Genomic DNA, 22,295 nt, shown 5'->3' with positions numbered 1-22,295 from the left:
TTTGAATTTTATCTAAAATAAAGTTAGAAAAACAAATTAAAAACTGGAACCCTGATGGAATGATTTCTATGGTTGCACAAAAACTACAATTAAAATTACTACCATGTGAATTTCTTGCATTTTCCCACATGTTTTTCATTGTATTACTGTTTCATAAACATCACAAGATTTGTATAAAAGTGTATGAATGTTTGTTTGTTGGTAAAGAAAGACCTACTTTCATAATATTCTTTGTGAGAACCAACAATGCGGGATCCAAGCTCCTGCATTATCCAATAAGAAAAATCATTAATCGATATATTATGAATGTTGATTCTAAAGATATTTCATATAATTGAGATGCCAATAGTAGAATTTCAAGTTTTTGGATTAGATGACAACAGTATAATAGCAGATGCAACCATAGAAGAGTCAGGTAATTTTAAACCTAGAAAATTATATCAAATGTGAGATTGGAATGGAATTGAATTCTGGTTCCATAAATAACAGTTCATATAAAAAAACTATAAGAACACGTTGTTTATCTAGCAACAAAATCTAACAGTCCATTTTGTTGTTTATCATGGCAAACTAGCAACAAAATCTAACAGTCTAGATATATGATATTTGTTTAATGGTATTTTATAAACAAATATTGTTTCTTTTGACTGAATCAACAGTTGAATGACCAATTTACTCTTATATCTGGAATTAGTGCTTAAGTAAAAGTGACAATCCATCTGATGAATCAAAAATCAGTTGCATTTGAAAGAAACAAGAATCACGTTGAATGGACCTCTGTGTACATTGTTCAATCTCAAAGCAATTTAGCAATTTGGTAATTGGCGTTTCCCAAAACAAATACTACTTCTAATCATCTATATCAGAAAATTATACATCAAGTTTGCATAACCTAATTCTAATACTCCCTCACAATTGGAGTCCTAATAATTATCCCAAAATAAGAAGTAAAAAATCAAAGGTATCCTCACAAATTACAGAAATGGACTCTAGTTAGAAACGGTGAATGCAATACAAAAATAGCTACAAGTCCAAGAGACATTGATTTGCCGATTAAACATGGTAAAAGATCTCAGAAGACTATAATCAACCAAACTAATTACAAATCCCGAATAGACATACGATATTCCAAGCAGAGGAACTATAATCAAGAGCAATGTCACTGCTAATTAGAAATTGGTTCATGTAAATGCCGATCAAAAAATCGTATATTTTTTCTCAGCAATCAATCGTGAAACCACTAAATTGGTAAACAATTTGACTCAATCGATTGATTTTCTCCACTACCACATAAAAGTTAAGAACTGTTCAATCAATCTGCATTGCAAGTAGATAATTGATTGCAAAACAAATAAATTTACAACAGAAGAACACTACTAAGAGTTGATTTCTAGGGTTTTTTAATCAGTGATAAGTTAAAAGATACCGGCGTTAAGCTCTGAAACTATCAAATTAAAAACAAAAGTTGGATGACAAGTATGAGGTGCGGGTGTGTATGATCGTTGGTTAAATAATGTAAATCAGTGAATGAAACAGATCGTCATTCGTTCACAATGCATGATTCTTCTTACCATTTGAGCATATAAGAAACTTATGACTTATTTATGTTGAATAACCTAATGGAGAGATCAAATATCCTTCAAGTCGTTAGATGATAGAAAGAGAAAATGGAGCAAAAAGAAGAGAAAAGAATGTTACCTGGTAGGGATGAAGACGATCGAGAAAAATCTACCGGTTGACGGAGCAGGCGGTGAACGACAAAGCAAATGAGAGTGAGAGGAGCTCCGATCGATAAACCGTTTGGGAAATGAGGAATGCGATCGACGGTTGAAAAGTTTGATCCGGATGCCTAGGGAAGAAGACTTATTTGGGTCATGTGATCTGACCCATTTGCCCTTAATAAGACTAGTCAAAAAAATTTGGGTACTCCTATATGCACGAAGGATTCAAATATAAAGGTCACATGACAAGATAAAATTAATTCTACAAACAACAGTCATGAGTTTTAATGTCCAATCAATTAATTTGTCCCTCAACTTGCAAAGATTTTTCAAAATACACCCTTAATGATCTATAGTATTTACTTTAAACGTTACTATTTTTTGTTATATGGTTAAGAAAGTTTTAATATTTTTTATTTGGTGTCGAACACTTTAAAATTCTCAATCATTAAAAAGAGAAAATAATAATAATTACCATGTGTTTTATTTTATATATATAAAAATAAGTTTAGTTAATAAAACAAATTAATAAACAAAACAGTAAAATAAAAACTATAAAATGGAAAGTGGAAGATAGATTTTGTTACTTTAATTTAATAGAAAATAAGGGGCATTAAATGAAAAGTGATAAAGTATATTAAAAATAAAATAAGGGGCATTTTTTTTCTTTTTGAAACGCAAATTATCTTACTCTTAATCTAATCACAAACACCATCTATATTAAAAATGAAATAAGGGGCATTAAATGAACGTCAATGATCTGCTGGCAAATGAAGTGACATTCGTGTATATAGAATTTTATTCGTGCATTTAGAATAACCCAAAATTTTATATTATGGGTCTTCGTCCTCCTATTTGCCCTTAAAGTTTGAAAACATGACAATCTGTCACAATCAATAGATAACTATAATATCTTATTTGTAGGTCATTGAAGCAAACGTTCATCAGTTAGCACTACAAGAAAAATTCTAAATAGCTATGGAAAGTTGCTACATAATCAAAATTTGTTGCTACTTTACTATGAAATATGCTACAGAATGACTTGTTGTAGCTATTTTGCTACAAAATTTGTTACGGAATTGCATTATGTAGCTAAATCTTAAATAGCTACCTAAAGTTGTTACGAAATCAAAATTCATAGTTATTTTACTACGAAATATGCTACAAAACGGTTGGTTGTAACTAATTTGCTACGGAAATGGCTACGGAATTGCATTCCGTAGCTAAATCTTGAATAGTTGCTACGGAATTAAAATCTGTAGCTAGTTTACTACAAATAGTGCTACAAATTTTTTGGTTGTAGCTGGTTCTCTACAGAACTTGTTACAAAATCCATGTATGTAGCTAGTTGGCTACATACTTGGCTACGAAATAAAAATACGTAGCTAGTTAGCTATGGAATTGAGATCCGTAGCTATTTTGCTAGGGAAATTTGATACAGAATAAAAATTTGTAGCTAATTTGCTATGTACCTTGTTACGATAAGGTGAATTTCAAAATAGCTACAAAGTCAAACTCCGTAGGTATTTGGCAACGAAAAATTCCATAGCCAAGTTAGTAGTTACAAAATATGTTTTCGTAGCAAAATATAGAAGATTGTTGAAAAAAAATAATATTAAAAATAAACAATTACCTTTGAAAACTCAACAACAAAAATAAAATATTATTTTTAATTGTTTTGAAATTTTATTTATTTTAATTGCAATTTTTGGATTTTGATGACATATATTTGCTAATTTTATAATAATAACATTATCCCCATATTTTGAGGCTATGGATATTATTACCCTTAAATCAAAAAAAAATTACCCTTAGCTTTGTATCACCTGTTTCTAAAACTACTCGCCAAATTACCTTCTCAGCTCTCGCCCTTCCTCTATATCTACAAAAAAGACATACATTAACTTAATATATAAGCACCTTCTACTGTTTTGTATTTAATAGACAAAGGCATGATGAGAGATTAAAACAAATGGGTGAATAGAAATCAGTGGTGATCTTATAAAAATTAATCTGGTCTTGCTTAAATCTCAAATTAATTTGGTTATAATCACATTTCATTTGTTTTCTAAGAGAACTATCGTATACCTTGCAACACAGAGGAGCATAAAGAGTTCAATGGGTATTTGTTCAAAGTAATTGATTACATGCAACATATTAGTCACTAGGAAAGGTCAACATTGACCTTTAAAGAATTATGGATTTTGTACAATTATCTAAAGAAGTCAAAATTTTGACTTTAAAGAAGACACAAATTTATATTGAGCAGCATATTATTTAGTATGGAAATTATATATTCCATACAAAGGAAAGCTCTTTATTTCTTATTTTAATTCCATTAAGAAAGCATATATTTCCATACATTGATTTGAGCATATTACGATAAAATAATTGGTGAAACAAAATATATATATATATATATATATATATATATATATATATATATATATATATATATATATATATATATATATATATTTGCAATTATTCTTATTGTTTTAGCTCTGTTCATTTATATTAACAAAATAAGAAGGGGCAAAAAGGCCAATACATAATAGCTTGACAATTTTGTCATTTGGAACAATTTTTCTTCATCTTGTTCATTTTAGCTCTTCCTTTTCTCCGACTCACCCACACGCCACTCTCAATCACTCACTCCACTTGATGACTAATTTGTTCTCTTCATATCTCTGTGACTGCGTTAACGACTGATCTGCGGCGAAGATCGATCAACGGCGAACGACTCAGTTGATATCTTCATCTCTCTATGACTGCGAAGATCATTGAACATCTAATTCCCGGTGAAGATCAACTAATGGAAAATGATAAATGATCTCTTCATCTCTCTGCGACTGTACGAAGATAACTGAACATCTCAATCTATATGCCAGCTTATAGCTTATAGGTATGTGCTTCCCTTATTTGTGTGTAACTTGTAATTGTGCCCTAACATTTAGTCGTAATGTCATTACAAACATCACCACCGCAACCGATGGAAGGTTAATTTGGATATGTTGTTGATTGTGTGCTTTGATGGTGAAACTTTAATTTATAACGAGATTTACAAATTCATGAACCCTAATTTGAAGATGCGGAATGATTGAGTGAACGAAGGAATGACATTTGATGGATAACAATGAGTTTACTTATTACCTTGGAGGCATTGGACAACAGTACTGATCAAATTTTCAATATCGAGATGTTTGTCAATTGAATGATGATGTAAACTGTGGTGAGTCCATGTTGTGTTGATACTATCCTTTCCATTGTTGTTTGTTCACACGTTGTACACATTACAAATTTGGTTTTCTTGCTAAAATTGTGTATTGATTGCATATGGAGTTGGAGTTGCTTGTATATAGAGTTTTTAACATGTTTAGCTTTTCTCTAATTCATGTGTTTGTGAGCTATCATTACAAAAGTTTACACAAATACCTTGTAGTTCACAATTTTCCATGTGCTTAGCTTTTTTCTTCTTACTGTTTTGAATATTAATAGCTCCAAAGTTATTAAATTGATTCAAATTGATAGAAAATTGGTTCCTGTCATCTGTTATGCCTTCATCTTTGTCATTAATTTGATTTATATAATATTCTACAATATTATATGGGATTTTATTGGTAACCGTTACACGTTCTACTTTCTAAAATATGATTTTCCTAATCCTAATCCTAACCCAAACCCCAACCCCAACCCCAACCCAACCACACTTAGACTCTGTGTTTCTAGATTTGATTAACTTGTAACTATTCATTACTTTCACATCTGTGATTAGATTAAATTTGTGTGATTTTTCTTTCAGTTCATTGTTAGTGATCTTCAAGTTATTTAATCAGAAAACTTGCTTTTCTTCGGTTCTCATAAATGTTCACTAACTGTAAACAATGTTTTCATTTTCCTTTATGTTTTGCAAATGGTTATCCCTTTACGGCTCATGTGATGAGGTTATTACTAAAGTTGGGTAAGAACAATAAAACATATTTGGTTTTCACTGTACTAGCAATGTACTTACAGTTTTCAACAGATTATAACATCTTTTAACCTGAAACAATGACATGGCATAGCTATTAAATATTATTTATGTTATTGTAAAACGATGACATGGCAGCCCATGGTTCCAAATTTGTAGGTTTGTGCTCTCTTAAAGTTTTTTGTTTGTAACAGATAAAGAAGAAAACCAAGAAAAATGTTGAGAAGTACTAGGAGTGGGATGTCACTAACAAGACACAACCAATATGGGTAATTTTTAAATCTTTGAATTTATAGTTTATGTTGTTAAAATAATATTCAAGTTTTGTAGATATGTGTATTGTTTATCATCTTAGGAACCCTAAGGAAGTTTGATGAGTACTTGGAATATTTAGCGTCTTCACACTTCACAAAAGAGGTGAATATTGCAATCTTTTGTTGTCCATTTGTATATAAGCATCAATTTTTTTTATATTATATGTAAATAATATTTTACAAATTAAAGAGAGAGGTTAAGTTCATATCCATTTTGTATGTGTGCAGTTGTGATTCCTATGGTGAAAGAAGACATTGCCGATCCAAAAAACCAAGAGTATAAGAATGTCAAACGTGTCTTCATTCCATATGAATTCGATGGAAAATTGGTAAGATTAATAGCAATGTACTTTCATGGAACAAAAATGATTTTTTTAAAAATACTTTTAATCTTTTTCTTTTTCTTTTTATATATTCTTTAACTTCCATGATACCTAAGTTTTGTGACACGTGTTCTCGACAGTACACTCCAATGATCTTCCCTTGAATGTATCACGTGAAATCCCCCAAGAAAGTTTTATGTGTTGTAAGTGCATTTATATTTTCATTTATTTGTTAAAATTATCAAGTATAATTACAAAAATGGTCATTGTATTTATAACATTTACGGTTTTTAGTCCAAAATTAGAGTGCTTTCAGTTTTGGTCATTATTAACATACAACCGATTAATTTTTAATCAAGTTGATTGTAAATTTGGTTTTTGTAGGTTTTACATTTTGGTTGAGCATTTGTGGCTGTTTATGTGTTGGTGGTGGTTCAAATCTGAAGTGTGTGACTTTATATGTAATTTCAGTTTTGATGGTAGGTAACCTTGTAGAATATTTTTTTATGATGTAATATATGTATAAAAATTGATGTAACTATTAAATTTATATTTATTATATTTTTATGAAAATTATATTTGGAAAATTTGATTTTATTGAATATTTTTACGATGTTGATTTGCTCTGGTACCTATTGATGTGGAATAAATGGCTACGGAAATAATAGCTACAAAATATTCTATGAAACAAATACCTACGGAATTTTTTACGTAACAATTAGCTACGAAACAAACAGCTATGGAATTTGCTACGCAACATATAGCTACAAAATTTGCTACATGACAAACAACTACGGAATTTGTTACGGAACAAGTAGCTACATAATTTGCTATGGAACTTGCTATGGAATAATTAGCTACGAAATTTGCTACAAAACAAACAGCTACAGAGTTTGTTACGAAACTTTTAGCTACAGAATTTGTTACGGAACAAACAACTACGGAATTTGCTACAGAACAAACAATTACGGAATTTACTATGGAACAAACGGCTACGGAATTCACTACGAAACCTATTGTTACGAAATTATTATGGAAGTGTGTTGTAGTTAACTTTCTACAGAATAGTTAATGTAGCAAGAGTCGTAACAAAATTGCTACGGAACTATGATTCCGTAGCTAAACGTTTTGCTACAAGAAATATACCTACGGAATATTCATGACAAATTTCATAGCCACTTCCGTAGTTATTCATGTTTAGCTACGGAATTGCAGTTGTTTGCTACGGAATTTTTCCGTAGCTAAATTAAAATTTTCTTGTAGTGTAGATTTTTCACTCGAACGTATATTCTTATCGTTGAAGGACATTACAGTAATTTACCTTCCAAGTTTAATATTTTATCAATAAAAAAAAGGATGAAAATTACAATTTTACCCTTGTGTTGTGGCAGCCAGATCCATTGATTGAGGCTTTGGAGGCTGTTGTTGGTGAAAATTACAATTTTTTTATTTTTTTATTTTTATCTCTTTTTGTTAATATGTTCGGCTAATATTTAAAATGATGTTTATATAAATATTGTTTTTTAGACAAAATGAACAATTTGAATATAAATATATGACTATATTACCCTTATATATTAAATTTTCAATTTTCAAATAATTATTTGTTTAGTAACTGTTCTAAGTTAAAATTTGTAAATCATTATATATTTTTTAAATAAATTTAGATAATTTAAACAATAACATGATTAATAATTTCAATTGAGCATGATTATAAGCAAATGTTAAAAATCTACTTTACACTATTATTAATGAAGATACTTTTTGTATTTACGTCCAAACGTTTCATATGTTAATTTAACTTATCAAAACCTGGAGGAAAGTCACTCAAAATCGGCTTATTTTTGTGTAATGTACAAAAAAAATTTATTTAATCTTTTAAACATATAGTACTCAGAATTGGCCAATGAGGAAAATATGTCAAAAGAGAAGACAACAATGATACACCACAAAGGATATGTAAAATAAAAACATGAATCTTAGGCTGTGTTTGGTTTGTGGATTCCTCCGGAGTTAGAATGTGAGATTCTTCCCTTGAGGTGTTTGGTTGGTAAACGAACGGAGTTGAATTCAATTTCTTTCTCCTTACAAACTCTTCTAACCAAACACGTGACACATTTCAATTTCTTCAAATTCCAATTCGTTTGACCGATTCCATTCCTTTGACGGATTCCATTCCTTTGACACATTTCAAAACATGTAAATATCTACTTTTAGTTAATGATAGCAAACATTTATAGTTTAGTTACTACAAACACTACTTTCATGTTGTGTTGAATCAAAAGGGCATTTAGGTCTTTTGTCCCAGCTTTCACCCTCAGTTTCATCATCAAACTCATCCTCACTTTCATCAACAAACTCACCCCGAGTTTCATCATCAAACTCACCCTCATCATTATTTTCATTATCTAACTGGTTGCTTAAGATGTCATACTCGATTGTTTCTGGTATAGTGCTTATTTCTTGATTAGGAAACAAACTTACTAACCTTATTTCTTGAAATGAAAATATTAATCTAGGAAAATAAAATAGTAGATCTCAATTAAACAAGTATTTAACTCCATATCCTCGTCAAGATAGAACAACATACTCTCAAAAAAGTGTGTAATATAGCACCCTACTTTCATTTTTTTTCTATTAAACATCCTAATTTTAAGTTCTTTTCCTATAATACATCATACTTTGAAAAATTGTCAGTTATCCCCTTTGCTCTAAATATAGAACATCCATACAAGTCACTTGTTGCTGCCCTTAAGAGATTAGCTATTACAGACAAAGAGATTGTGAAAGTAGCATACAGGTCTGGAGTGGTGCAGATGGTTAAGTTAGCTGATAAAGAAAGAGAAACCTAGAGGTTATGACTTATAACATGCTTTCTAGATTATATGTTTATTCACCAACTTTCATTACTAATAATTACTAATAATCATATTAACATGATTTATAGTTTTAGAGTGTGAAAAATATTTATTTATTGTTTTTTTTTAATAGTTGAAACTGAGAAATTCAGAGAAGAAGTTGCAAAGGTTCGTGCTGAACTAAAACCTTGGGACAAAGAACTGATTGAGCACCAAGGAAAGCTTGAAGTGACATCAACAGAAAAGAAACTTTTGTCTGAGAAGGCGAGGGGCATTTTTGGGATTTCATATCTTTAAATTATGATATCCGTTATAACGGTTTAATGACATAGTATTACAAGTAACAAATATTACATTTGAATCATTAAAAAGTTTTGAAATCTGAAATAGATTTGAAACAAGAAGATTAAATTTATGTATATGAATTATGATTAATTAATTATTTCTTAAATTTAAGTCTAACAAACCCTCCCATCAAGACTCTCTGGTTACCCTTCAAACGCCTAGTGTTGCAATCAGGAGCCAAAAAAAACTTCTGAACGTAAGCCAAGAAGAAAATCAGTTGGAAAAGAAACTGCAAAAAAAGGTAATCACTCAAAGGAAATAACTCCCACAAGGCGTTCAGGAACAGAAAAATCGCCTTCTCCATTAATAACCTCTGAGAATCATCAGCATATGAATATTCCAACCAGTCTTTCACAGACACTCAACAAGTGCAATTGCGAGCATGACATGTTTCCATCACACCCAAAACCAATCAGTTTCTCTCGGCTTTATCTCTTGAATCTACTCATGGTCAATTGTCAACCTAAACATGTTGACCGAAACACAGAGAAGACTGTAACCAAAGAGGAAATCATGACCAAAATTGAGGAGTCCAAACTACAAGCAACAGAAGCTGCTGAACATGCTGTCACACACTGCCAACATGTATGGAGTCAATTAGAAAGACAAAAGAGCTCTGGTTTCGCTTCAGATGATGAAGCAAAACTAGCTTCTTCAGCTGCTTCCATTGCAGCTGCTGCTTCTGTTGCTAAAGTGGCTGCATATGCTGCTAAAATCGCATCAAATGTTGCAGAACAAGCAAGATTAATGGCTGATGAAGCTGGACGTGTGGCATATTTGGATAAAAGATATGAAAACCAAGTTAGAGAAAAACAAACTTGATTCATCAAAAGCCCATAAAGTAGAGCAAGTAATTTCATTTCCTTGTCTCTTTTTCATATTTCCAACTCTACCCTTGTTGTCAAATTACTAAATAGTTATCATTTTGTGGTTTTTCAGGAATGTCTAAAAGAACAAGAGGCTCTAATGACTCTTGAATAAACAAAAAGACAAAGAGCTAGCTTACAAATTTTATATATTTATTTCAGGTGTCATCCAAAAAATGATGAGTTTATGGGAACATAATCAAACATAACAAATTAGAGAGTCTGAGAAGTAAAAACATAGTCAAACATAACAAATTAATGACATTTAGCATATCATATTGCAAAAATTGCAGGGGGGTCTCATTATGGAGACATCAATGAATCAAAGGCAGCAAAAAAATCATTCACACACCTGAGTAACAATGAAAATATTTATTACTAACAATGAAAGCCTTGTGAGGATCTCAACAGTTGCACAGAGGTGGTTTGCTTTTTGTTAAAAGCTGATTGGTTCACCTGACGATGCAACTCTTGGGTTTCTAAGAAGCGATAATGCAAGAAGATATGTGAGACAACTTCCTCAGTATCCAAGACAACAATTCTCAGCAAGATTCCCAAATAAATCCCCAGGAGCTTTAGATTTGCTTGAAAAGATGCTTGTATTTGACCCAAATAGGCGTATTACAGGTATTTTTACCAAATAGCTTCCTCCGGTATTTTAACAACCGGCGTGATGGGTGGCTGAGCAACAGCGGCGACAAATTGAGAGAGGGAGAGATGCGATCAGCGTCCGGCGATTGGTTTGAACGGAATATTTTAGAACGTGATACCTCTAATTTGGGGGGGAGGAAGTAGATTTGTGTGATTTACTAATTTACCCTTAATAAAATTGAAACAAGGCTCAAGTTCATCAAAGGATTCTCTCTTTTCCTTTTTTTACTAAAAAATCAAAATAAAACAAATTAATTTTTTTTTTAGTAAAAGCTGGTACAAGGCTGATGGTAAATAAATTTTGATTTAGGGATAATAATTTTCAAAGCCTAAAAAATATGGGGATAATATTATTATACGAAAATTAGCAAATGTATGTCATCAAAATCTAAAAATTACAGAATATTTATAATGTAGAAATTATATATATAATTAAATTTTCAAGACAATTAAAAATAATATTTTATTTTTGTTGTTGAGTTTTTTAAGATAATTGTGTATTTTAATATATTTTTTTCAATAATCTTATATATTTTACTTCGGAAACATATTTCGTAACTACTTGACTACGAAATTTTCCGTAGACAAATACCTATGGATTTTGATTTCGTAGTTATTTTGCAAATTCATATTTTTGTAACAAGTTCCATAATAGATTAGCTACAAAATTTTAGTTTGTAGCAAATTTTCCTAGCAAAATAGCTACGGATCCCAATTCCATAGCTAACTAGCTACGTATTTTTATTTCGTAGCCAATTATATAGCTAACTAGCTACATACATGGATTTTGTAACAAGTTTCATAGAGAACTAGCTACAACCAAAAAAATTGTAGCATTATTTGTAGTAAACTGGCTAAGGATTTTAATTCCGTAGCAACCATTCAAGATTTAGCTATGGAATGCAATTCCATAGCCATTTCCGTAGCAAATTAGTTACAACCAACCATTTTGTAACATATTCCGTAGTAAAATAACTATAAATTTAGATTTTGTAACAATTTTACGTAGGTACTTAAGATTTAGCTACATAATGCAATTTCGTAACCATTTATGTAGCAAAATAGCTACGACAAGTCGTTTCGTAGCATATTCCGTAGTAAAATAGCAACGGATTTTAATTCCATAGTAACTTTCCGTAGCTATTTATGATTTTTCTTGTAGTGGAGGTCGTGATAACAACAAGTGTTTACGAGATTTGAAGTGTGGAAATGGTGCTTGTTTGACAAAGGTGAGTCAACTTGTGGTTTTAAAAGTACATTGTTAGAAGTATCCCATATCTTAGATGGATCGGGATGCACCTAGTTATCTAGGATGCATGTTCCCCTTTTGATGATTGATTGTTATGCCATTATTGTTGAAATGTTTTATATGTAATGATATCTAGGGTGTTGCATGCTAGACTCTTCCTTGTTTGGTGTGAGATGTGAGTTAGGGTCATGCTAGATTGAGTGAAGTGTATGAACATTATGTGATGTGAGCATGTTAATTCTTGTTTGAAAATATTTGTTTAAAATGTTTTAGGACAAGCATGCTAGTGTTGTATCAACTTCATTGATGTGTTGTGTATGGAAGTAGTGTGTGATGTAAAATCTAATAAATTCATGAAATTACATGTTTGCATGAAAATAACCTTTAAGGAGGTAATATGTTAATAAAAGAATATTCATAATAATTACATGATTACTTGAAAGAGTAAACGTGTAACTCCTTATTTAATTAATCATTATTAAATTAAAAAGAGGAACACACTAGCGGGGCGAAGGGTAGAAACCTAGACATAGGTATATACCCAATACGGATATTATGATGGCCTAGTGGGTTGAAAGATACCTATAGGAAAAAGAGCTTAAGCCAACTTTGACACCGACCGGTTTTTCTAGACAACCACTCGAGACATGGTCTTGGTACACCTTGGTATACCGGGACTAGGGTGATGTTGGTCAAGCGGTGGGACCAGCGCAAACATTACGTGGGATTTGGGAGGTGTATCTGTTGGTATTGGCACCACTCGTACCAATCCTGAACGACAACGCATGTATACGTATGTGCACAGTCGGAGTAGCGAACGCAGCGCACCGGGAGCAATGATTATGGGTGAGAGTCGCGCCTCATTTAGTGTATTGGGTCGTGTCAGTCACATTAGTAGCGAACGGGGTCTTGCTTTGTGGGTTTTGCGGTGAATAAATAGACCCTAACTAAGAGGTAATACTTTAATAATTATAGCAACGAGCGGTGAGTAATTATTAATGTAAAGCGGAGAAACATAATATTATATAATAATATTTAGACAAAATTTCACGATTGGTCCCTGTGGTTTACACAATATCGCACTTTGAGGACTTTCTAGCAAAAATTCACGCGAATAGTCCTTAAGGTTTCATTTAATTGCGCGATTGGTCCTTGACCCTAACCCCGTCATTTTTGAGCCGTTAGTGAAGGGGTAAATTTGTCTTTTCATCTTGTTGTGCATCAGAGTATATAATTTAAGGTCCGCCTTTGTATCCTTCTACTTCTCGTTCCTTGCCTCTGTTCTTCCCTCCCTACTCACATTCTATTCCAAAATTGAAGAAGATGGTGATATGCCACTGTGGAAGGCCGGCGATTTTGGTGACATCGTGGACTGACTTGAACCCAGGTCGTCGATTTTGGTCATGCTCAAGGTTAGGAGGAACATGCAGCTTTTTTGGATGGTTCGACCCTCCCATGTGCCCTAGGTCAACTGTTGTGATTCCGGGGTTGTTGCGTGGAAGAAACAATCTCGAAGCAAGATTGATGATGGTGAAATGGCTACTTTGTCTGAGTTGGTTGTTTTTCATGGTGTGTTACCTTTTCAAGTAAAAAATCAAGAAGCATTTGGGGGGGGGGGGGAATCTATAATTTGGAATCTGTGTTTTGGTCCCATTTTTTTCATAGCTTTTGAAGGATTTTCCCTATGATTGTATGTAATGTTGGGACAAGAAAATGTAACAGATATAATATGTAATGTAAGGTTGATGTTTTGTTTTAATGTGATGGATATTATATTAGCAAGGAAGGAAATTGTCAATTTGATTGCATGTAAGTGTAATGTTGATTATTAAAGTGCAGTAACATAGCCAAAAAACTAATTACCAAAGTAGCATTACCATTAACCATAATGCATGTAAGTGTAATATCATGTTACAAACATAGAATACCCAAAAGACCTATCAAAAGTAGTTGTTTTGATTGACATACCATAACCAAACTTAGTAAACATGTTCTAACTTTAATTAGACATAATAGCAAAAGATTACTTAGAAATACAAACTAAGCTACAACATGTTTTCCCTTCTTTTGTCCACCCCCTATCCAGCTTCACTAGGACCTCCCTGCCCCTTGCAAGTCCTAGCATTGTGACCTTTGTTGTGGCATTTGTTACAAGTGACTGTCAAGTGTTTCCTACTTAACTTGGTACTTTGAATTGGCTCATCAACTGCCCTCTTCCTTTTTTTCTTTGGCCTACCAACCTATAAACAAATTCATATGGTTACATATTAACAAGTTTATTAAATAGTTTCAAGTTAAATTAAACAAAACATGTATGACAACAAACCTGTTTGTGATGTTTGGGTGGGAGAAGGGTTGTTAGACAATCAGATCTAGGCCACATGCTCCTTCCATTTATTGGGTCAATTGTGTGTTGGTACATAGCATTCCATGTACTAAGCCAGTAACATTTGCTCACCCAAGCCTCAGGATCTCCACATTCTGACCCATTCTGCATCTTATCATACATTGCAGCAATAGCATGCTGGCATGGAATACCTGTAATGTCCCATTTCCTGCAAGTGCAACTCCTCTCTTTCAAATTCACAACATACTGCTCCATCCATAGACCAGTCACTTGATATTTATCAGCTCCATTAAATAAAACCCTCATCTTACTTGCCTCTGTCTTATTGTTTTCTAAGATTGTTGTTGCAGTTGTACTTAGAGAACCTTTGCATTTGTCTAGCACCTTATGAACATTTACTATTCTCTTTGTGAGGTATTCTCTAATATATTCCAAACAAGTGATTATAGGCTTGTCCCTTGCCTCATCTAGCTTGGAGTTAAATACCTCACACAAGTTATTTGTTAAACTATCAGTCAATGCCCTTCCTATATATAAAACCAAACAATTAATTACTAAAATCAGTTATGAAATATGTTAGTGAAAAGAGTATGATACTTACCAGAGAAATGGGATCTTGCCCAGTGTTTTGTAGGAATTTTACTTAACCACTCATGTGCTTCTGGGTTAAGCTTTTTCAGTTTCTCCATAGCCCTATTAAATTTTGGTATGTTGTATACTTTTCCACAACACCATACTGCTTCCCTCAATTCATCTCCTTTGTGTTTCAGTTTCATGTTGTCATACACATGTCTTAAACAGAACCTTTGCTCAGCTGATGGAAATAACTTCTCTATTGCTGCCAAGATTCCCTGTGAGTACAATTAAAATAAGTTAGTAAATGAAATAATAAAAAAAAGTAAAAGTGAATAAAAAGTTAGAGGGTACCTTTTGCCGATCTGAAATGAAAGTGAAGTTAGATGAAGAATTCAAATCTAAGTCATCACCCAAGTGTTCCAAAAACCATGTCCAAGAGTTAATATTTTCAGTCTCTACAATGGCATATGCAACTGGGTAAATGCCATTGTTCGAATCAAGCCCAACTGCAGTAAGAATTTGTCCTGGAAAGGGACCCTTAAAAAACGTACCATCAAATCCAAGAAAATCCCTCAAACCTTTTTTAAATCCCTCCTTCAATGGACCTAAGCATATATATATATATATATATATATATATATATATATATATATATATATATATATATATATATCCGTTTGAAGATCCTTGTCTCAGAAGACACATTGGGTTCAGTTTCGACATCTATCTTCACAGTTGTTCCTGGATTCTTTGACTTCAATTCCATGGCATATTCTCTCAAAACACCGTACTGCTTTTCATAATCACCATAAACATATTGTTTTGCCATAGCTTTGGCCCGAAATACTTTCATCTTTGATATTGAAAGTGAATACCTCTGTACTAACTCCTCTTGTAAAGCATGTGTAGGGATCTTGGGGTTACTTTCAACTTGATGCAATATGTTGTTAGCTAGAAACTTAGATGAACAAGCCCTCACTGTCCTTGTTTGCAAACAAGAATGAGAATCTTCGTATGTTTTGACAGTCCAAAGTTGTTTCTCATCTGCCCTAGATATAAAAAGAACCCATGGACAAGTTGTTTTCTTGGAAAGTACTAAATTGCCCCTATCTTTATTACTGTCACCAGTCAATTCAGGAACAATACCCCTACACTTTACCCTAACTCTTGTCTTGTCATTCTTTACATAATGTAGATCCCTCCTTTCTTTTACAGAGTAGTTGGCAATAACTTCTCTTATTTTTTCCTTTTCCTTGAATGTCTGACCAATCTTAAAAGCTTTAGTGTGAACCTCACCAGATGAACAAGCAACTGGTTTTAGAATGGACCTTAACAATTTCTTCCTAGGCTCTTTTTCACTAGCAAATGACTCAACTACATCATTGTCTAAGACTTCTAAAGGTTCATCTTCAATGTCTTCATGTTCCTTAGTATTATTGTTTGTCGGATCAAGCTGGCCCAAGTCCATGTCTTCATCAAGTACACTACAGAAGTTGATCATGTTCACCTCCACATCATCTATCAAAGGTTCCTCATCAAACACTGTTTTTTTTTGCATCATGCTGACTATCAAAATCACTTTCATCTGCACTATCCTCACAATCATATTCATCATCTACAACTGGATCATTATTCATAACTGGCTCATCATATTGGTCATCTATGATTGGCACATCATTCATAACAGGTACATCATTCATAACTGGTTCATCATTCAAATCTGGTTCATCATTCATAACTGGTTCATCATTCAAAACCGGCTCATCAGTCATAACTGGCTCATCATCCATAACTGGCTCACTATCTTGTATCACTTGTGAAGGTCCATCAAATGTTCCATATGGCACAATGGACTGGGAGTAGTCTAATTTTATACTAGAAGACCCAACAACTTTTCCCTTCTTTTGGTTCCTATCTAGTTCAGGGGATACATCAGTAACCAACTCCTCAATAATAACCTTGGTGGGGGACAAAAAATAATTGTTAACCCTTGTATGCCCATGCTCTATGTAGATACTTAAAAGGTTTTTTTTTTCCACATAATTTGACAATACATGCACATCCCCATCATTTCCTAGAGGTAACAGACCAAAGTCCAACTCTATTTCTGGAATAAGAAAATGATAATACAAAGTTTTCCCTTCTACGTACCCTATTTCTCGAACCATTGTATCCAACTCATGCACAGAGAAAACGTCAATATCTACGAAGTCAACATAGTCTATTGTTCCATCTACGTACCTTCTCCCAGGGCTTTTCGTGAATATCCCACCATGATGGATTTTCAGAGTGAAATAGTTGCTTACTCCCTCTGAAATAAAGAATAACAAAAAAAATTTCAACAATTTGGGCATAATATCAAATCGAGAAAATCAAAGATCACTTTAGTAAGTCACTTACGGTATATCCTTTCCAAATCATAATTTGATGCTTTAGTGTGTTTGGAACGAAGTGACCATAACGTTAACACCATTATCGTTTTCAATCGACAGATGATCCAAAAGCCTTGTGTTCTGTTGGAGAAGAAGATGAATGCGAAAGGGTAATGGGTAGCTGAGGAAGATGATCTTTGTACTTAATTACAGAGTTCATGCGTATATGTGCATAATGATCGATTATTAGAGTGACTGCAAGATGAAAAGACAAATTTACCCCTTCACTAACGGCTCAAAAATGACGGGGTTAGGGTCAAGGACCAATCGCGCAATTAAATGAAACCTTAAGGACTATTCGCATGACTTTTTGCTAGAAAGTCCTCAAAGTGCGATATTGTGTAAACCACAGGGACCAATCGTGAAATTTTGTCTAATATTTAAGCGCTGAATCGATAAGATTAAGGGGGTGTTTGTCTTGTCTTTTTTAGATGCAAAAATCCTTTTTGGAAAAGATAAAAGATAAAAGATGTTTGGTAGAAACATGTTAAAAGCTACTTTTGGATTTTAGATAGAAGAAAAACTGACTTTTTGGAAAAGTTTGGAAAACCCGACTTTTTGTAACTTTTCCAAAAAGAACTTTTGCCTCTCAAAAAGACAAGCCAAACACCCCCTAAATTAGTTACAACGGCGTTGAGGAGAGTAACTAATAAAACAAGCTCTAACTGAAGAACTGTTGTAAATTGAGCTAAACCTGTGTTTGTTATGTGGTGTGATGTTGTATGTATTGCTAGTGAGTCTTTGACTGTGTGTAGATGTATTGTGTGAATTTATCTATGATATGTGTGTTCTCTCAACATTGTACTATATTGACTCACGTAGCTTATGCTAGCACTTGTTCTTTGCTTGTTGGCTTTCCTTGTGTGTTGGAACAGGTAGCTTGACATGATGCGTTGGTGAGGATGGGAGCTTTTGGGTAGTCTTAGTTAGTATCTTTAGTTATGATACCACTAGGTGTAAGACCCGTGTATTACACGGGTTTATAAAAAAGAAAAGTTTAATATAAAATTATAAGTATTATATATTCTTTAAAGTAATAGTTTTAAATAAATATAAAGGATATAATAAATAAAGTAAGTAATTTAATATATAATGTAGAAGATTTGAAAGGTTGTAGAGCATTTATTATGAAATTTAATAGAATAATCTACCTTACATGTGGATTTTGAATTTAAGAAAATAAAAAATACAAGAAAATAACAAGTGGAAAAAAATTAATACAAAAACTATTAAAAAATGACATGTGTCAAATTCAATATAAACATGACATTTGGCAAAATTGATTTTCATTTATTAAGATAGATTTGGACATGTTGAGTTTCATCATTATGTTTTTGTGAACTTTAAATTTTGATGGGTTTGTTTTTACATGAAAATAACTTTGATGATATTTTTGAAATAAACCTAATAAGTCTTCTGCAATGTATTCTGATAAATAAATGTTTTTAAAAATAAAAAAATTGGGTGAAAAATCACGATGTTACACTTCAGCGTCATTTGCTCCCCCTGAGAAGGAAGCCTTTCTTTTTCTTTGATTGAGCTACTCATCATCAAACTCAATGTCGATGTGAGTTCCTTGACGGATCTCCCCCTCATAATATGTATCATAGTAAATAACACTTTGAGGAACAACAATTTATGCCATAATATCCAAATCAAGAAACCTTTTATACACATCAGTCTCAAACTTATTATCAGCGTCTGGAATAGGTTGGTTATCATTCATTTCTTTAGGTTGAAAGACAACCATTTTTTCTTGATTTTCTTCCCTTCTTGATTCAGACTGATCAGGTAGGAACAACATTGTAGTTGTCATTACCAGTTCTTGATTATTCTCCCTCTTTTTGCATCATCGGTTTGGGGAGGAGAGTCATGAGGTGGAAAGGGGGTGTGAGGAGGAGGATTTGTTGGTGGTTGGGGATGTGGATTATTCCCATATAGTGGTAGTGGTGGTGGAGGTGGCTAATAATTTCTAGATGATGATGGGGTGGATTATTTTTGGGTGGTGGTGGAGATTGTTGATCATCACCTGGAGAGCGAGGAGGAGTGTCTTCAATCATCACAACATCATCATCAACCAAAGCCATTATGTGTTTGATGTCATCCATACCACTCTCTACTTTGGTTAGTCTTTCTCCAAGAGACTGAGTCATCTGAACCAATAGGGAGAGTTAGGAGACAAATGTTTAAAGTTGGAACTAGACTCCCCCTGAAAGGTAGTGGTAGACTTTATAGGAATTAGCATTGGAGGTACAATTCGAGCTTGAGGAGAAGGAGATCTTGGTCCTGGAGATTTCATATCATGAATCAGTGGATCAATAGTCTCCATATGAGGTGGGGATGATTCGTGCTATGTTGTATCTTCCACGGAACGAGTTGTAGATGAAGTAGAGGTCAAAGAAAAGCAAATGTGTTGGTTCAATATTGGGGGAGAGTTAGTCATTCCCTGATTAGAATCTTCTCCTATATCAGCGTCATATTCATTTGCTTCATCATCAATGTCTTCTTCATCATCTTCAATATTGCCCTTGTCATCCTCTTCTTCAAAGTCATAGGTTTCAACCATTGGATTAGGTGTCTATGACAATAATTAAATTGGTATATACTTGAATCCTATGTGTATGTTAAAGCTAGTGGGAGTATAGTAACTTTCCTAGTATTGTATGTTGATGGCATACTCCTTATGGGAAATGAAATTTCAACATTACAAGAAGTGAAATCTTGTCATGGGAAGTGCTTCGTCATGAAGGATCTAGGGGAAGGAGACTATATTCTTAGGATAAGAATTCTTAGAGATGGAAGGAAAAGACTTATTGGTCTTAGTCATATTACATACTTGGACAAGGTACTAAAACGTTTTAGTATGGAAAATTCCAAGAAAGAGGAATTGCCTATTCAGTGTATTGCCAAGTTGAGTAACACTCAAAGCCCTAGTACAGATGAAGAGATAGCTCACATGATTTGAGTCCCATAGGCTTTGGCTATAGGTTCGATCATGATGATATGACATGTAATTGCCCTGATGTGTATTATGCTTTGATCATGGTTAATAAATTTTCAGGAAATCCTGGCAGAGCTTATTGGACTGCAGTAAATATCATTCTTAAGTACTATCAAAGGACAAAGGAAATGTTTCTAGTCCTTGGTAGAAGTGATACATTGAGAGTGATTGGATATATTGACGTTAACTTCTCGACAGATCGAGACAAGTTATGTTCTCAGTCAGGCTGGGTGTTTTTTTAAACAATGGAGCGGTTACTTGAAATAGTTCCAAACAAGGAATGGTGGATGATTCTACTTGTGAACTAGTATACATCGCAGTGAGTGGAGCATAAAAGAAAGCGGCTTGATTGAAGAACTTTATCGGCGATCTCAGGGTAGTCACTATCATTCAATAGCCATTGGAACTTTTATGTGATAATAAAGGTGAGGGTTCTTTAACCAAAGAACCCAAGGATCCTGGTAGATCCAAACATGTCGACATAAAGTATCATTACATCAAACATAGGGTTGAAGAAGGGCATCTCCTGGCGAAGAAAGTATCCTTAGAAGATAATCATGTAGATCCTTTCACAAAGGCTGTATGTAGGGTTAAGCATAACCAACATTCTAGGAGCATAGGGTTGAGAGATGATATTAGTTTTAGTAGTTAGTTGATAGTTTGAAACTCGTGACAAAATAAATGTAATTGATTTTAGTGATTAAATAATAGATATTATTTATGAGTATGGTTACTACATTTTTCAATTGTTTATTCTTTTGTTTCTCTTTACATATTTTACTTCCTAAATAATTTGATTATTCGAAACTCCATAGTCACTCATACTTTTGAAAGTAATTAGTAAATCAAGACTGTCACGAACTGAATTGTAGATTGTCTACAGGAGTTAGACATTGCAAGAAGATTGCTACAATGTTTATGAGTACTTAGAAAATGAGATTTTGAGTATTGGATGAACCCACGCTCAGAGAATTACTTCATGGATTATATCATGAGTAGTTCTGATATATCTTTTATTCTTAAAATGAACATATATGAGTTGTAATTTACAAGTCGGTTATGCATTGGTGTAACGTAAATGCATCAATAACATGATGTTATAAAATGTAGCATCATGCATAGTTCGGTGAGTAAAATATACAAGCATACAAGTCGAATTTTATTCGTTCCTTTTGCCCTAATGGGAAAATCGAGATCTTTGGTCCCCTCGGTGATTCAATGTTGACATTATAGTGTTGGGCCCGGCCAGGACTAAATTGATGTGTTCAATTAGTAGTCTAATGAGGTCATCACAAAAATCATGAAATCCAAAAACAAATTTTTGGACAAGAGATTGATTGTAATCCATGTCTCATGTCTATATGATATCTTGAAGAATGGAGGAATATTTGATCACTTATCTTAAGGCTGATGTCTGATCAGATCAGAGTTTGGCAGTTGCATTGGAAAGCACATTTTGTTGTTTAATTTAGAAGTTATACTTGCAATTATAGTTATTGACTTATCCAAGTGGGAGACTGCTAGATTTGGTGTCTAAGCCAATAACTAAATTGGTATATACTTGAACTAAAATCAAAGACCTTTTGGGTTTCCCTCAAAACTAGTAATTGACTAGAATGACTTTTGGAGAAAGATGTTGGTT

General features: G+C 33.1%; 1 protein-coding gene across 1 annotated transcript; it reads right to left on the bottom strand.

The window, feature by feature from the left end:
- Positions 1-14,375: 14,375 nt before the first annotated feature.
- Positions 14,376-16,721, bottom strand: LOC128129174 (uncharacterized). Its single transcript, XM_052767836.1, has 5 exons — positions 15,924-16,721; positions 15,572-15,757; positions 15,246-15,495; positions 14,624-15,171; positions 14,376-14,537 (listed from the first exon to the last, which is right to left on the bottom strand). The coding sequence occupies exons 1-5, from the start codon at positions 16,719-16,721 to the stop codon at positions 14,376-14,378; spliced, it is 1,944 nt and encodes a 647-aa protein (XP_052623796.1).
- Positions 16,722-22,295: the final 5,574 nt, after the last annotated feature.

This window comes from Lactuca sativa, chromosome 9, assembly GCF_002870075.4.
Source record: "Lactuca sativa cultivar Salinas chromosome 9, Lsat_Salinas_v11, whole genome shotgun sequence".
NCBI classification, from domain to species: Eukaryota; Viridiplantae; Streptophyta; class Magnoliopsida; order Asterales; family Asteraceae; genus Lactuca; species Lactuca sativa.
This window is presented reverse-complemented; position numbering and strand designations above follow the sequence as displayed.

Coding starts and splice junctions, on each gene's coding strand:
- LOC128129174 (XM_052767836.1), bottom strand. CDS start 16,721: ATGATCAACTTCTGTAGTGTACTTGATGAAGACATGGACTTGGGCCAG. Junction 15,758..15,923: donor ATGTCGAAACTGAACCCAAT/GTGTCTTCTGAG, acceptor ACGTTTTTTAAG/GGTCCCTTTCCAGGACAAAT. Junction 15,172..15,245: donor GGCAAGATCCCATTTCTCTG/GTAAGTATCATA, acceptor TTTTATATATAG/GAAGGGCATTGACTGATAGT.